This window comes from Trichomycterus rosablanca, chromosome 16 (genome assembly GCF_030014385.1).
Source record: "Trichomycterus rosablanca isolate fTriRos1 chromosome 16, fTriRos1.hap1, whole genome shotgun sequence".
Taxonomy (NCBI): Eukaryota; Metazoa; Chordata; class Actinopteri; order Siluriformes; family Trichomycteridae; genus Trichomycterus; species Trichomycterus rosablanca.
In genome coordinates this window covers 26116011-26134600 of record NC_086003.1, presented here as the reverse complement: position 1 = coordinate 26134600, position 18590 = coordinate 26116011, and the positions used below count along the sequence as shown (strand labels likewise).

At 41.5% G+C, this 18590-nt stretch overlaps 1 protein-coding gene across 4 annotated transcripts in view; it reads right to left on the bottom strand.

Moving 5' to 3' along the window:
• The window catches only part of ncam1a (neural cell adhesion molecule 1a), a 388457-nt gene extending 370140 nt beyond the window's left edge, over nucleotides 1–18317 (bottom strand). For all 4 annotated transcript variants that reach the window (XM_063012025.1, XM_063012022.1, XM_063012023.1 and 1 more), the window contains exon 1: nucleotides 18114–18317. In XM_063012025.1, coding sequence (XP_062868095.1) covers nucleotides 18114–18165 — 52 coding nt within the window. In that variant the 5' untranslated portion in view covers nucleotides 18166–18317. The remainder of the gene's footprint in view (nucleotides 1–18113) is intronic.
• Nucleotides 18318–18590: the final 273 nt, after the last annotated feature.

Below are 18590 nucleotides of genomic sequence, written 5' to 3'. Positions count from 1 at the left end.
TAGCTTAGCAACTGTAAGTAAGCAAAAGCACAAGCTCTGGGATTTCAAAACATGCAGCATTGGGCACAAGTGCTGCCAAAAATAGTACAACATAGACAAATAAATAAAAGTGTTTTTTAATCTATTTTCCCAATTTACTAGCTGTCAATTCCCATCCACTAGTGAAGTGTCACCAATTTCACAGGGGAAATGTGGAAGTGTGAGGGCTAACACATGCTTCCTCCTCCATGTAAAATCATATATATATATATATATTTACGCTGATCAACCATAACATTAAAACCACCTCCTTGTTTCTACACTCACTGTCCATTTGATCAGCTCCACTTACCATATAGAAGCACTTTGTAGTTCTACAATTACTGACTGTAGTCCATCTCTTTCTCTGCATGCTTTGTTAGCCCCCTTTCATGCTGTTCTGCAATGGTCAGGACCCCCACAGGACCACCACAGAGCAGGTATTATTTAGGTGGTGGATCATTCTCAGCACTGCAGTGACACTGACATGGTGGTGGTGTGTTTGTGTTGTGCTGGTATGAGTGGATCAGACACAGCAGCGCTGATGTAGTTTTTAAACACCTCACTGTCACTGCGGACTGAGAATAGTCCACCAACCAAAAATATATCCAGCCAACAGCGCCCCGTGGGCAGCGTCCTGTGACCACTGATGAAGGTCTAGAAGATGACCGACTCAAACAGCAGCAATAGATGAGCGATCATCTCCGACTTTACATCTACAAGGTGGACCAAATAGGTAGGAGTGTCTAATAGAGTGGACAGTGAGTGGACACGGTATTTAAAAACTCCAGCAGCGCTGCTGTGTCTGATCCGCTCATACCGGCACAACACACACTAACACACCACCACCATGTCAGTGTCACTGCAGTGCTGAGAATGATCCACCACCTAAATAATACCTGTTCTGTAGTGGTCCTGTGGGTATATGTGTATTATTGTTATATATCAATAAAGGTTGTTTATTACCAATTTTCCTCCAATTTACTAGATATCAAGCCCAATCCATGAAATGTGGAAGTGTGAGGGCTAACACATGCTTCCCCCTGCATGCAATATCATTGTGCAGATTGATAAGTGAGGAATAATGTACTAACTGTCCCCCTACTGTTCTTATAAGCTTACAGATGCACAAGATTTGCTGTTGTTGCCTTAATAAAGAGCCAGAAATATGAGGGAATATGGCTTTGTTGGGGATCTCTTTATCATCCCTTTATGAGGACCCATTCAGACTAGAAACTTGTGTTGGCAAAGTGGGCGTGGTCAGGAGATTCTGAACAGTGACTGAACATCAAATGCTCTGACTAACTTGTAATTTAGACATTCAACGTGACTTTGAGAGTTTTATAAATGCACTTTAATGTTCTGGAATTAACCCATCTCCAAAATGTTACACATTTGAGTATCTTGACCAACTATTTCATCTTTCTGGCCCCTGTAAACAGTAAAAAGCACAACTGTAAAAGACATTTAGACATTCTACATGTGTTTGATATAACCTTGTGAACTGATGAACCTTGTGTGAAGATAAACTACCGTTTCCTGTCATGAATGTAACCAAAAGTGTAAAACATGAAATTAAAATCCTAATAAACAAACACATTCTACAAATCGAACTTAGCCTCCTGACTAGTTTTACTAAGTAATTCATTGTAAGCTTGGGTGTATTTGAGTGGTATTGTGTTGAATTCTAGCAGGTACCTGCTATAATAAGCCTTGCTACCTTTTTGGGTCACCTCTGTATCAACGTTAAGCCCCAGCCCTTTGAGAACAACATAGCAAGCAGCTGCGACATTGGTAACTCAAGCAAATTCATTCAAAAACCTAACCTGCCTACTGCTTAACTATAATATTTAACAATATTCAACATCAGCTAGGCTAAAGACTAATTTTCTCTGTTGGTTTGTTTATTAGGATTTTAACGTCATGTTTTACACTCTGGTTACATTCATGACAGGAACGGTAGTTACTCATTACACAAGATTCATCAGTTCACAAGGTTATATCAAACACAGTCATGGACAATTTTGTGTCTCCAATTCACCTCACTTGTATGTCTTTGGACTGTGGGAGGAAACCGGAGCTCCCGGAGGAAACCCACGCAGACACAGGGAGAACATGCAAACTCCACACAGAAAGGACCCAGGCCGCCCCACCTGGGGATCGAACCCAGGACCTTCTTGCTGTGAGGCGACAGTGCTACACACTTAGCCACCGTGCCGCCCAATTTTCTCTGTTGGACTGTCATACTTTTGGATTGATGTAAACTAATCATTGCTGATTACGAAATTAAGCTACCACCACTAAATAAAGGTAAAATTTTGTGTAATGTTATTAATAAGTGCAATTTGAATATTAGGTTCATGTAACTTTATGACAAATATTACATCCAACAGGCTAATTTATATTGGATAAGGTAGAGGTGAAAGATCCCATAATGCAAAGCAATTTCTTTTTATTTCCTATTAAACAGAACATTTGTCCAGATGTTTTCACGTTTCTACCACTGCTAGCTCCTGGAGGAAACCCCTGCAGACACGGGGAGAACCCCACTGGAGGACCTACTGAGCCACCGTGCCACCCCTCGTTTCATGTAATCTCAGCCGTCGACCAATCATGTGTCTGCATGGATGCGATTGGCTACTGTCCAGGGGGTGGCCCGAAACAGCCTAGCCATTGGAAGGCACATTTGTCAGTGTGCTCTCAGTGCCGGTCCCAAGCCTGGATATAAATAGTAGGGTTGCATCGGGAAGGGCATCCGGTGTAAAAAACTGTGCCAAGTCCACTGTGGCGACCCCTAAATACAGGAGCAGCCAAAAGAATTTTCTTTACACAGAAGAGAAATTAATAAATCATGAGCTATGAGTACATGAAACATTGGGAGCTGCTGTAAAGGACTAAACAAGGGTGAATAATTTATACATGTGGTTTCATTTGTTATGGGTTAAAGCTACAATACAAATACTTCTCTGCGCCCCTGTGTGGTGTGTTTGTGTTTTTAAACACATTTATAAAATTATTGTATAACAGGTAGCAATTTTTTTAACCTTTATTACAGACAAAGGTCATAAAGCATATCCCGCGACCTTTCTGCACACCCGAGATTTGATATTTGTTCATGTCAGATGAAATAGCCACAGTTTTATTGAGTAATAACAGGGGCGCAGCATGAGGCCCTGGGGTCAGATATGGCCTTGCAGTAAACCCCATCCATCTGAGCATTATAGCTTATGATATTTCTCAGGACAACCACATTTTCTCTTTTTGAATGGCTTTTCACCGCGCTCCGGCGTGTCCGCTCGAGGCGATGTGGCTGTTCGGTGCCATTTTTTTCACGAACGCTAACAAGCCTCTTTCGATTGTGTTTGCTTTTTCAAAGCTCTTCACACAGTTAGAACAACGACGCTGAATGCGAACCCAAGCGTGCATTATTTTCTCTGTGCTTTGACACAACCTGTGTTTAGTAAACAGCTTTCAAAAGTCCTGCGTGTATTTTCTCCAACAGCAAAATTGTGCATTTTTTACAGCCCATGGACGTCTGAATATGCTATTTAGAAACGTAACCTAACATTTAAGTGGTGAGGAAATTGCTAGGGCACTGAGCTGCAATCAAAACCCAAAAATGATATTGGTTAAGGGGACAGAGAAAAATAACATTTATAGCTGATATGTTGGGCAAGACTGACACTAACAAGAGTGTGTGAAGAAATACTGTAGCTTTGAATGGATTTAATAGACTGGTGTTACTACTGCTGAGATCTGGGGATCAGGGGTCCGAATCTCGTAGCTATCGGCCAGTTGGGCGTCTGAATGGACATAACCGGCTAACATCCAAACAGCCTAGCCATTGGGAGGTGCACTTGTAAGTGCGCTCTCAGTGCCATTCCCAGGCCTGGATTTAAATAGGAGGGTTGCGTCAGGATGGTAAGTCTGGTATGCAGGCCAGATTTGCTGTGGTGATTAACTGATTCATACTGGTCTCGGCCAAGATGGTGTCTGCATGGACGCCACTGGCTACTGTCCAAAGGGTGGCCGAAACAGCCTACCCATTGGAAGGCACACTTGTCAGTGTGCTCCCAGTGCTGGTCCCAAGCCCAGATAATAATAGTAGGGTTGCATCAGGAAGGGCATCCGGTGTAAAAACTGTGCCAAGTCCACTGTGGTGACCCCTAAATCCAGGAGCAGAATTTTCTTTACAGAGAAGAGAAATAAATAAATCATGACCTATCAAGATGGGCCTATCACATTTGAAAAGGCAGGGATACTCCCTGGATTGTTAACCATTAGACAATTTTTCTATGATTTTTGGAGGGAAGAAGGAATCAGAGTACCCAGGGAAAGCCTACATAGACACAAGAACCTAGCAGACATCTAACAAAGATGTGAGCAAAGACTCCAGCCCTCAGGACCCTGGAACTGTGCAGTTATGTACACTACAGGAAACACCATTCTGCTGCCATCTATACATTTTAGAGTGTCTAATTATACTTAAGTGGCCTCTGTGGATGTTTTAATGTATTTACCGTATATACTCAGCTTTACTAACTGCTTCATTCAGACCAGGATTGAATGTGCCGAACTTTATAACAGACAGTGACTATGGGTGAGACTTGAACCCAGTTCTCCAGAACCCTGGTGTTATGCAACCATGCCACACAATGGATCGTTCGGCTATAGAAGGATTACAGTCAACAGCCAGGTCATAAGAAACATCTGTACAGCTGCATAACATGGCTTTATGGGTGGGGTTCGCCTTGGAACTGCTCACCCAAAGCAGTTCCATCCCTAGACCAGGGTGGGTATACAGAAAACTAAAGGATGCTGGCATCACACACCAGTGGAAGACTGGACCAAACTGGACAGATTCAAGTGTGAGGACAAAGGAGCTGGAGAAACTTAGAGAGAAACCGTGATATATGGAAGATCTTCCACCTGCAGCAAATTAGCAGTCACAATCAAGACAAACTAGGATATCGATAATCTGCGCCTCTGTGCCCCCTCTGCAGACCAAAATGGCAAAGCAGAAGGACACGAATCCTAACGTCATGTTACACAGCCAGTCATATGACAGCAGTGCAATGCCTGAACTCATACACACACAAGTCATAATCTTTCATTCATATTCATATACTGTAAATCATCAAAACAGAAACAATCTGATCTACGTGACCCTGGCCACGGCACGGTTGTTGGTGCCAGACGGGCTGGTCTGTGTACGTCTGAAACTGCTGATCTTTCGAGTATTTTACCGCTGAAGTTTGCTCAATTATTTGACACTTAATGCATTTTTCACCCAAATTGCTGGTTTGCAGACCCACAGAATGGCATGTAAAGTAACACCAGACTGCTAATGTTGTTATTGTTACCATTACAGCACCAGGAATTAGACACATTTGCAAAGGTAGACCTCTGGGTGCTCATGGGAAAACGTAAATGAATACTCGTGAGCAGGAAACAGCTATCCTACTACACTGAACGCGGGCTTATACGTTTCAGAATAATGTTCCTTGACTTATACATGCGTTCTTAAAGAACAGAATGTGAAAGAAGGCTAGAAAAAGCTCAGCTATTCAGTTACACAGATTATAAAAACAGTCAAGATTTCACAGCATACCTTCACATTTCAATTCAGACTGATACGCACATTTTACACATAATACTTTAAATTATGTGAAGCACAAGGGCTGCAGTCCATTCTAAAGTGTTCATAACCGTGACCTAACCCTCAGAAGTGGTACAGCCCCCCCTCCACATAAGTTACATAAGAGATTCACAGTAAAGGGGAATGGAAAGAAGAAGAATAAAAGCCATGAGATGAATTTCAACTTCACTTTTAAATCCAACAAGTTCAATGGTATTATAATGAATAGATCCCAGAACCCAGTTTGCCACTGCCATTTTTCTTTTGATTATAAACACGACAAAAGAGCGGGCAGTGCAGTGGTCTAACACACTAGCCCACTATTTTTGAGGTCCGAATGCAAATCTCAGATGTGCTATCGACTGGCCAGGTACCTACACAAGCCTCTGTTGGCCTTTGCACAAGGGCAGCTAATCGCAAACGGTAATGCATGGCTCTCTCTGTACATGATCATGCGTTCAAATTCTGTGAGACCCCAGCAGGTGAAAAGTATTGGTTGGTGGCTGCGTGTGTGTCATTGGGGGTGTGTGACCGTCTGCGACCTTTATTGATCGGCCCTGAAATGTACATCAGCTGCGACTGTTGCGAAGAGACCCACAAAGAGCTGCGGTGGGTGGGCACACTTCAAAATCCCTACAATTAGATCCTAAGTTTAGACTGAACCACAGCCTTGTGTAAAAGAAAAGAGTCAAGATGTTTGAGCTGATTGGCTAAGAGCTGGACAATGACAATACACTTCACTGTGTATGATATAGGGTGTGTTCGAAAACCTAGTGAGCTCTCTACATAGACGCATTTTACGTCATCCTACGCGCGCTCCCGAGAAGGAGGCTGTTCGAAATCCTAGATGCCTTAATATGCTCACTAGTAAGGTATCTTAAAATTTCAATGCTATTTTGACTTAAGGACGAGGGAGCATTCGATGCAATCCCAGCATTCAGTGCGGTTTTTCTCACAGAAAAATAAAAAACATGGCGGACAGTGCGGATTAACGAACTGAGTTATTTTCAAATGTAAATAAGTTATAATTGATTTTTAATTTGTATAAAGGTGCACAAGTGTTTTTATTTGCAAATTCAGGCTCGTCAGTGAATGTAACCGTTTTCGGTACACGAAGGAAGATGTTAGTTGACATGCTAGCGAGTTGTGCCACCCTATCCCATTGGTTTGAATGGCTAACTGTGTTAGCTTATTAAGCAAAACCTGATTGAATCGCTGTCAAAGTAGTGCGTTTGAATAAACCTGCCTTATAAGTCAATGACTTATTAGAATCCTCTCTACTTAGGCAGCTACCTGTGAGGCAGTAAGCTCACTAGGTTTTCGAACACACTTATAGAAACATTAATGACTGTACTCATAGCAAAGCTGTGAATTTCACACAAATCCGCACTACGTGACAGGTGCAATCGAAGTCAGCAATAATTCTAAACCCTTAGCACACAGGCACTAATTTAATACATTCAAAACAATGCTGTAAAGCCAAAATCTGCACCCCTACCATCAGACGCCTTGCCTTTTGGAAGACAGTACTTCAATACAAACGTTGTAATATGTGAGTAATGTGACTATTTCACAATACGAATTCAATTGCATCATCGCCCAACATAAATGTAGGACTCTGTTGACCATGGCTATCAACTTTAACACAATCCTGTTGAACTAGTTTTGGTCAGAATTGTATCTAAATGTATTTAACTTTAATACCATAGTATTTCCAACATTTAGCTTCTTATTATCCAGTAAAGAATAAAGCCTTTTCACATGAAACTCAGTTTGATATTTTAATGGGTAGTTATTGAACTGCCAGTTACTGGTTAAAGAATTCAGCACGATTTTCTTCGCTAATATGGTATCATTATCTGGTATCCTAGTGCATTTGGAAGAAAATCACCCACCGAGTCATTCTTATTCACCTAGGGGCCATTCGGAGTAGCCAATCATCTTACTGGCAGGTTTTGGAAAGGTGGGAAGAAAACTCAATTACCAGTAACTAAAGTCTAGGATCAAATCAGGACCCTGAAGGACCTACTGCACCATTATACTGCACTGCTACATACCGTGTATAGTAAATCGTCACACAATTGTTGTAAACCTTATATTCTTTTCATATCATTCAACCTGATTGGTTGGACTCCTCACAGCAGGACAGATAAACAATGCACAATCCATCTAATGCATGATGTACAGCTGTCTAATTTGACATGTCAGAAAGGTCATGAATCAAAATGATGTCCATGATGCCTTGGCAGCTTTGTGGCCGGGTGTCCATTTGAGTATAATTGGCCCAGCTCTCTGGGTGGTCTCCCTCACTCCCATCAATCAATTAGGATGGGACTGTCTGAACACAGCAGACCTTTAAGTACAGATGGGTGTGGTCTTACTTTTGCTTTCAGATAAAGGTTCTGAGATATTCTGTCATGTTAGAATCTTGCTAACATTATCAGTAAAGATTATAAACAATTTGAAATGTGGTTTAAAATCTGTGGTATTTATTTTTACTAACTAGGAATGTAACGATGCACCACAATACAGTTAATAACCGATTCAAAAATTCCACGATTCAAATTGATTTGACATGTAAAATGAATCGATATTCACTTTAAACAGCAGAGGGCACTGGCGCTATTCACCTCGCCTGGTTGACGGCACTGGCGCTATATGCCTGGTTGCCAAATTCGGGGTTTTTCAGCCAAATTGGGCTTAATTCAAAATTGTTTTGCATAGTTTGTACCTACCTCAGAAATAAAAATGCATTCATTATTTAGATAAATAAAAGATAATCACAAATACAGTATTTTATTTTATTTTTAAGAAAAAATAATAAAAAGGAAACTTTGTCATCATTTGCCTTCAATTTCAGTTTAAAAAAATCGGGAAAAATCGTATTGTGAACCCAGTATTGTGAATCGCATCGCATCGTGGGTTGAGTGTATCGTTACATCCCTATTACTAACCACTTCACCCAGGTTGGATTTACAGTGTCAGGGTGATAATCCATTGTAGGTCAACACACACTGACACACACTCACTCATTCGCTTCTAAGTTCAATACACAGCAGCTAATCGACCTTGTTTGTGTTTTGGGAAGTGGGACAAGACCAGAGTATCCAGAAAAATAAAGCCCATGCAGAAATGAAGATTTCATGCAAAACTCCTGACAGACAGAGAACAGAGGTGAGGATAGAACCAAGGTCCCAAGATCCCATGTATACCAGCTGCACCACCTACCACTCAGGTTTCACATTTATTTTCAGCATCTTGTCATGTTAGCACACGTTGGCAATAAAGCTAGTGTTAGCAGTAAAATTGCCACTTATACCACTTATACATTTATATTCACATTCTTATTATACTTGAGTGCATTACAATAAACCACTTGGGGCGGCACAGTGGCTAAGTGGGTAGCACTGTCGCCTCACAGCAAGAAGGTACTGGGTTCGATCCCCAGGTGGGGCGGTCCGGGTCCTTTCTGTGTGGAGTTTGCACGTTCTCCCAGTGTCTGCGTGGGTTTACTCCGGGTTCTCCGGTTTCCTCCCACAGCCCGAAGACATGCAAGTGAAGTAAATTGGTGATACAAAATCATCCATGACTGTGTTTGATATAAGCTTGTGAGGTGTAATTAATCAGTTATATAAAGAAAATGATATGCTTCAGACTTTGCAGTAATAGTTTAGGGAAGGCCCTTTCTTGTTCCAGCACGTATGCGCCCCTGTGCACAAAGCAAGCTCCATAAAGACATAAAGAAAAGCTCAGTTGAAATGAAAGAAACTCCAGTGTCCTGCACAGAGCCCTGACCTCAGCCCCACTGAATAGCTTTGGAATGAACATCGACTGAGGTTCATCAGTTCAACAGGTTATATCGAACACAGTTACGGACAGTTTAGTGTCTCCAATTTACGTCTTTGGACTGTGGGAGGAAACCGGAGCACCCAGAGTAAACCCATGCAGACACGGGGAGAACATGCAAACTCCACACAGAAAGGACCCGGACCGCCGCACCTGGGGATCAAACCCAGGACCTTCTTGCTGTGAGGCGACAGTGCTACCCACCGAGCCACCGTGTCGCCCTTGAGGTCTTGTAAGAAAATTAGCTTTGTTGTTCTAGCTGAAACAATCACATAGGGGTCACTCTATTTTAATACCATTTGTTTTTTAAATGGGATGCCCAAACAAGCTCATGGTCAAGTGTCCAAATACTTTTGGCCATATAGTGTATCTACCTGGGTAAAACTAAAAATAAAGCAGAATTAAAAATAGGAGTAAACAATGGTATACAATCCATCCATACTTACATTTGCTTTAATGATTTGCTATATACATATGACATAAATGTGGTCCTGAAATTTCAAGTCATTGCAACAGTTATTTTTCTGTGAGGAAATAACAAAAACAACAACAAAAAACAGGCCCGCCATGAATGTGATGCTGCTGGAACATGGGTGACACCACCCACAGTCAAGGAAGCCGTACATCACCGTGGGCTTAAAGGCTGCCAGTCTAGAAAAAAGCTCTACTGCAAAACAGGCACATTAAAGCTTGACTGATTTTTGTTGTTGATCACATGGACAAAAAAAGCAGAAGACGGGGCCTATTTATATGCACAGAGCATAGAGCAGCATTCTTACACAACATACACTGTATGAATAAAGTATCTGGACACCTGATCATGAGCTTCTTAGTTGTTCTAATGACCTGACAGTATGATAAATACACATCTATACAAATTCAGCTGTGAGAAAAGCTACGCATGATAACTCCGCCACCTTCCAGTGGTGTAAACAGGGATTCGGTGGGGAGATCCTAAACCCAGCGTAGATAGGGGTACCCAGGGAAGCATAAAGAACTGAACAGAAAACAGTCCATGGCAGAAGGCCAAGCATGCTGGGCCCAAAATTTGTACCTAAACCCAGCGTAGATAGGGGTACCCTGGGAAGCATAAAGAACTGAACAGAAAACAGTCCATGGCAGATGGCCAAGCATGCTGGGCCCAAAATTTGTACTAGCGCACATGCCAGTCCACAGCCTAACCATAAGCATTCTGATATGACCCTGACATCAGGAAAAATGAGAACTTGCACTTTTTTCAGTGTAGTTCACTCATTCATTCATTTCCTTATCCGCTTATCCAATCAGGGACGGGGTGCCAGTCCATCGCAGGGCATACACACATACACACACACTCATACACACACCCATTCACCTATAGGGCAATTCAGTGTCTCCAGTTAACCTGACTGCATGTTTTTGGACTGTGGGAGGAAACCGTAGCTCCCACAGGAAACCCACGCAGACACGGGGAGAACATGCAAGCTACACACAGAAAGGACCCAGACCGCCCCACCTGCAGTTAATCTGTTTCTCTGCACGCTTTGTTAGCCCCCTTTCATGCTGTTCTTCAATGGTCAGGACCCCCTCAGGACCACTACAGAGCAGGTATTATTTGGGTGGTGGATCATTCTCAGCACTGCAGTGACACTGACATGGTGGTGGTGTGTTAGTGTGTGTTGTGCTGGTATGAGTGGATCAGACACAGCAGCAATGCTGATGGAGTTTTTAAACACCTCACTGTCACTGCTGGACTGAGAATAGTCCACCTAGCAAAAATATATCATATATAAAGGTCTAGAAGATGACCAAGTCAAAAAGCAGCAATAGATGAGCGATCAGCTCTGATTTTGGAAACATACTGAATACTGCTTTCCTCCCACAGCTTCTGGACTGTGGGATGAAACCGGAGCTCCCGGAGGGAACCCACGCAGACCAAATTAAAGAACATGCAAGCTCCACACAGAAAGGACCCAGACCGCCCCACCTGGGGATCGAACCCAGGACCTAAGGGAAGTACAGAGAACTGAATAGAAAACATGTTCGGCCCAGAATTTTTACTAGCACCCATGCCAGTCCAAAGCCTAACAATAAACATTCTGATATGACCCTGACATCAGGAAAAATGAGAACTTGCACTTTTTTCCAGTGTAGTTCACCAGTATTCGGTATGTTTCCAATTTAAACTCACCAACGTCTTCGAAATAAGTTTATAAATAGATGTACCACTTCAGAGCCGGGCAGAGTGGGATATCATTTTCTCTGGTTAAACAATTCTTACCCTACCTTATTTTTACAGTTTCCTCATTTTAAAAATAGGCTGTTTATAGCAGCTTTGAACTCACCACAAGAGTTTAACTTCCAGATGTGGACCACATTGGGACGTTTTCTCCCCCCGCTAGGGATTTTTTTAAAGCTGTTGACTCATTTTATTCTTTACTCTTGAGGTCAAATGCAGACTAAACACTAAAAACTGGCACCTTCATCAACTTCGATTTGTAAAAGCATGTGTTTTATATCCAGGGCTAGTGATGATTCCTTTGTAGACAAATCCTGCAGGAATCCAGGAATGTAATGAACTAACAGAAGGCATGTACGCCTGATGACTGGTGTACTGTATTGCTCACTCTCTCTCTATTGTCTCTAGCTCTCTCACCCACATTCGCAACAAAGCAGCTGCAAGACAACATCAACATGTCGACACCCTACAGAGCTCAACAGAGAGAAGCAGGGCGTATAAGAAGCGGCGGGATGGAGAATTAGACTGACAGGTGCAGTTGCGCTCGATAGTTATCAACATTGTTTAATATTTCTTTTATTGTGATGCATCAGCAAAATCTCACCAGTTACTGACAACTGCTGAATAAATAAAAAAGAGTGCAGTCTGGGTGAGCAATTTTCGTTAAATTATAGTGAGATATTTAAAGACTTGGAAAATATGTGTAAAGACACACATGGGAAAACTTCACTTTAGATTCCAGATGCTTTGATAAAACAGCCTGAATTTTAAAGTAGTTGTACGGAAGCCACGAGTGGAAAGAATCCTAAAATTAAGCCCATCAGACGTCTGTGGTAAGACTTAAAAACTGCTTTACATCATACACCGAAGAGTCAAAATGTTAAGACTACCCGCCCGTGGTCCCGTGATATCTGGTAGAAGATCGTTACCATCACGTCCTTTAACTTCTGACCTTCTTCTATTGCTCTGATGTCTAGTTCTGATGTTTGCATACCTGTTGTAGGTGCTTGTGACAGTGGACATGAAATATCATGGTCACTCTGAATGGCCTGCAACTAATCAGTCTCATGAACAGAAGGGTTTGATGCAATATTTGTTGAGGGACATGTTCCCCATCACCAGGATTACAAAGATCAGCCATTAGCCACTGTCGATGGTCACTCAGCACAGATGTCTATGGGATACTTTAGGGATACTTCAACCCACTCGTCTGGGCATATCAATTTGGCCTTTAAGAAAATCACTCAGGTCTTTATGAGTAACTACCATTAACCATTAACATTTATTATATATTCCTGACCGTAAGATGTACAATTTTTATCCATTTCAGGTAATGGTCCTAATGTTTTGGATTATCAGTGTATACACAACTCTTTGACTAACATGGCAGAACCTTTTCAGTGGTGGTGTGTTAGTGTGTGTTGTGCTGGTATGAGTGGATAAGACACAGCAGCGCTGCTGGAGTTTTTTAATACCTCACTGTCACTGCTGGACTGAGAATAGTCCACCAACCAAAAATATTTAGCCAACAGCGTGCTGTGACCACTGATGAAGATCTCAAAGATGACCAACTCAAACAGCAGCAATAGATGAGCGATCGTCTCTGACTTTACATCTACAAGGTGTACTAACTAGGTAGGAGTGTCTAATAGAGTGGACAGTGAGTGGAGACGGTATTTAAAAACTTCAGCAGCGCTGCTGTGTCTGATCCACTCATACCAGCACAACACACACTAACACACCACCAACATGTCAATGTCACTGCAGTGCTGAGAATCATCCACCACCTAAATAATACCTGTCTGTAGTGGTCCTGTGGGGTCCTGACCCATGAAAAACAGCATGAAAGGGGGCTAACAAAGCATGCAGAAAAACAGATGGACTACTGGACTACAGTCAGTAATTGTAGAACTACAAAGTGCTTCTATATGGTAAGTGGAGCTGATAAAATGGACAGTGAGTGTAGAAACAAGGAGGTGGTTTTAATGTTATGGCTGATCAGTGTATACAATCAAAACAAGTCAGGGATAAGGGTCTTGCTTCTGGCCCCGACAGTGCCAACCTGCCAGTGATGGGGTTTTGAACAAGCAGCCCTCCATCTGCTAGTTTAGTACCTTAACCGCTGAGCTACCACTGCTTTTCAAATCATATAATCAGCAAAACAGTTTGAAATTCAGAAATTCCCAGTATTTGACGCTGCTGAAAAACAAGTTACACATTTGTGAAACTGCCCGTGTCAATTACTTTGTATAAAAGGTCAGATTCCCTTGACTTTGAATTTGAAGCACATGCTTAGAAGATTTTGAATAGGTGGATTTGATCGACGCTTTAGTTGCTTAAGTTAGGAAGATTGCAGCCATTGTTCACCTTATAATACTAAGAATTCATGTAGATTTAACTTTCCACTTAAACTGTTCTGCTGATTCTATGTTTGTAACAAAAACCTTGTTAATAAAAATGCAAAATAGTGTTCACAAATACTATTTTAACCCCCCAAACCACCCCACCCATCCATGTATGAGATCCAGCTTAAATGTACTTTAACAGTAGGGATAACCCTAAAACCCCTAAATTTAAATGAAAAGAAAGAAGTTTAACCATTTATTTATGACACAGCAAGACAGGGACTAACAGACCCATAATAAATGTGGGCGGGGGTGTAGAGTAGACAATAGCGGGGGGTTGTAGTTAATTCCCTTTCTTTTCCCTCCAAAACACCAATGCATGTATGGCTCATCCCAACCGTGCACCAGTTACCAAAATGTTAGCAGATAGACAAACAAGTCTGCAAGGTCTAGCTGGTTATTGAGTGCATGGGTATCAGTGAATTAAAGTGCCAAGTTAATACCAAAGTATAAAAGGTATTGATAGTAACTAAGATTCAATTCATATCAAAACACAAACTTAAAAACACTCACTTGCACTCAACTCTCCTATGCAGGTTTGTTTCCATTCATTGAGGTCAGGTTGGTAATTACCTTCTCTTTGAGGCTCTGTGTATGAGTCTTAAATCCAGAACTGATATGAGGTCCATTACCAGTAAGCAAAGATAAATTGTCAATTGTAGCCAGCTATGATAATGCTGTAAACTCTGTTTATCTTATTCTTCCTTTATGTTACCTGGTAGGCAATAACTCACAATAGCCTCCTAGTGGCAGGACGAACTGATAATACCAACATTGGTATAACCCAACACTCACTCTCACTTTCTTAACCGCTTATCCAATTAGGGTCCCGGGGGGGGGGGGCGGTGCTGGAGCTTATCCCAGCTTTTCAATGGGCGCAAGGCACACAGTAACACCCTGGACACACACACACATTCATCTATAGGGCAATTCAGTGTCTCCAATAAACCTGACTGCATGTTTCTGGACTGTGGGAGGAAACCCACACAGACACAGGGAGAACATGCAAACTCCGCACAGAAAGGACCCGGACCGCCCCGCCTGGGGATCGAACCCAGGACTTTCTAGCTGTGAGGCGACAGTGCTGCCCACCGAGCCACCGTGCCACGCTATAACCCAACATAATCATTTTTATTAAAAAATATTACAATTATGTTTTAATTTCTCTCCCCTAAGGTACTTAAAACATCTCCACTAGCAGAGGCCATATAGAGGTGCAAGTAGCTTAGTGGTTGAGGTACAGGACTAGTAATTGAAAGGTCATTGGTTCCAGCCTGACATCTGCCAGGTTGTCACTGCTGGGTCCTTGAGCAAGGCCCTTAATCCTCGATTGCTTGCAATGCATACAGTCACAATTGTAAGTCGATTTGTATACAAGCACCTGCTAAATGCTGAAAATGTAAATACTATCTTAATAAAGGTTTAATTGCTGGTGAAAAGTAATTAAATTAGATTTAATAAAGCCATAATATTCTGACACCTTACAGCCTTATCTGGAAATACTATAATGATTGAAATACTTAACAAATTAAAGTGGTATTTAGTGTAAAATACCTAAAGGCTTCATGCTGGTGTTGAATTTAGGACAAATTTTTGATGATTCATACCAACCAGGCTATGTTGGCATATACAAAGCTACACTAAAAGCAACCCGTACATTACATACAATATAGTTCTTGAGTTTGAATGAAACCAATTTCAAATATGAAGAGAGAATAACCATCATTATGCAGCCTCCTCTATAATCCTCTATCCTCCATAATGAGGTTCATCATACAGACTGTGATCCTGTGCCAACAGCGCCCCTTGTGGAGAAACGTCTACCCACTAACCTTGAGTTAGTATGTAAGTTGAAAGTGCTTTCTATCTCAGCACATATGGTGCTGAATTATGGAAGAAAACAACACACAAGCAGTTATCCACATCCTTAGTAGCACAGTGTAGACAGGCAAACTGCAGCAGTAAAAGAACTATAAGGCTTCTACACTTAAAAGAGAAAAGGATCTCATTTATAGGGGTCATTGAATGGTTAATATTCCTAAATGATGTGTAAAGTACTCTCGAGCTGTAAGAAAAATATAAAATGCTCCTTGATGCTTCAGAGGATGGAATGCACCCCTTAATTTGTTGTACAGTTCTTGGAAATGAAAATGTGTTCACTATATGTCTGTGCTGTAGGGTTTGACATAGAAGCTGTGGAGATTTTTTCCCATGGGGCCAATTTTGAGTCCAGTAGGGTTGTATTTTTAAACAAAGTCTCCTTGAATAGTTCCTTAAGATTGTTTATTCTTCAATAGTTCTTCTGATGGCTCATCTAAAAAGTTTATAAGGTTCCTCGCACCCCAGAATTATTTCTACAGGAAGAACTGGGAGTATCTTTCATTAACTCTATGTGTACAGTTCTACATAGCATCTTCATGAAAATCTACATAGGATGAATCTGAATAACCTAGGGTTCTACTTAGGCTTGGAAGGGCTACATAGTGCATTACTGGGTTTACCAAAAGTCTTGAATTAGAAGAACTTTAGGGGGCTCTCTAAATAGATCTTAGGATAGTTAACAGTTCTCTGTAGAATTATTTCTACTGGAAGAACTGGGGAGTATCTTTCATTAACTCTATGTGTATGGTTCTACAAGGCATGTTTATTAAAAGCTCCATAGGATGAATCTAAATAACCTAGGGTTGTACTCAGGATTTTAGGATATAAGGGCTACTTTAATGGGTTTATCAAAAGTCTTGAATTAGAAGAACTTTAGGGGGCTCTCTAAATAGATCTTAGAAAAGTTAACAGTTCTTGGTAGAGGGTTTTCAACTAGTAAGACTGGAGAGGATTCTTCTACAAACTTCTGTTTAGATTTATCACTGCACCTTCATGGGGTTTTCCAGAGGAATCAATCTGAAGAACCAAAGGCTCTACTTAGAGAAAGTTTCTTTGGATGGTTAATGATTCTTAGTAATCTGTATTACAGAAAAAGCTTCACCTTCATTGACTTCTCCAAGGAGATAAATGTTTAGTACATTTTATTAACGTTTTAACGTTTGTTTTTCTTTTTTTCAGCTGGTTATGAGTTTTTTGGTAGAATGATTTCTACTGGACACACTGGAAAGGATCTTTCTTCAACCCTCCATAGCACAATCATTGCTTTCCCCAACAGAGTAGTTTCATTACATTATATATATAATATAATATTGATGTCCTACTTTATAAAGATTGTATTTGGCCCCTTCTTTTGACATACTTCGTTGTTTTGGATCTTTAAGCAACTGAATACAAAACAAACAACCCATTGGATTATTATTGGATCTCGATAAATAATATCTGCTTGAAGGTATGGGGAGGGTCTTTCCTCTAGATGAACCCATAGTTTAAGAACCCCCAGTGCTTCCAAAAATATTATTATTTTGGAGAAGGTTCTGGTGGAATTATTTCTACTGAAACAAAACAAACAACCCATGTAATAAATAAAAATTAATTAATAAAACTAGGGTGCTGCTTGGAAAACAGTTATATGGATGTTAGCCAGTTCTTGGTAAAATAAATTCAATCCTATGTGGTTCTACACAGCAACTTCAAGGGTTCCTCTGGAGGAACGACTCTGAAGAACCTATGGTGCGACCCAATAATGTGTTATGATGATTACTGGCTCTCGATAAATAATATCTGCTGGAAGGTATGGGGAGGGTCTTTTGTATAGCATCTTCATGAGCTCCCATAAAGCTTGAGAACCCATAAAGCTTCCAAAAATATTATTATTTGGAGGAGGTTCTGGTGGAATTATTTCTACTGAAAGGATACAATAAAGATATTTTGCTTTGCTCCATCAACGAACCCTTTCACCTCCAACAATCATTTACTAAACCAGCTTGGAGTTCTTGGAGTACAAATGAACATCCAAAAGTTCCTAAAGTGTCCGGCTGGCAGAAGTTGCGCCCATCACACCCATCACACCCATCCTCTCTAATCATGCCATCCCATCGCATCTTACCTGCATGTGGAAGCAGCAGCACGGTGCAGATGAGAATCCGTATCTGAAGCATCGCACTCTCTCGGTCCGGGATGAATCAGAACGCAGTGAGAATCAGAACGCACGCGCCGCCAGGTATTCTCGGTGTTTCCAGGTTATTTTGGGATGAATCGGTGAGCAGAGCGCGAGCGGATCCGCGCGGGAACACAGCACACACACAGTACACTCACGCGCACGCACTGAGAGGAGAGCGGGCAAGTGGAATGAGTGGCGCGCACAGCTGCCGAGCACGCGCTTCTCCGGGATCCATCCGCCAGTGCGCATGCCTCGGATTACAGAGCAAAAAAGCAGTGCGCGCGGATGGATACAGCGGCGGATGGCGCGGATTTAAGGCGGTAATTTACATTTAAATTTTTGGCATTTAGCAGACGCTTTTATCCAAAGCGACTTACAGTACAGTAACAATATATTGTCTAAGAAATTAAGGGTTAAGGGCCT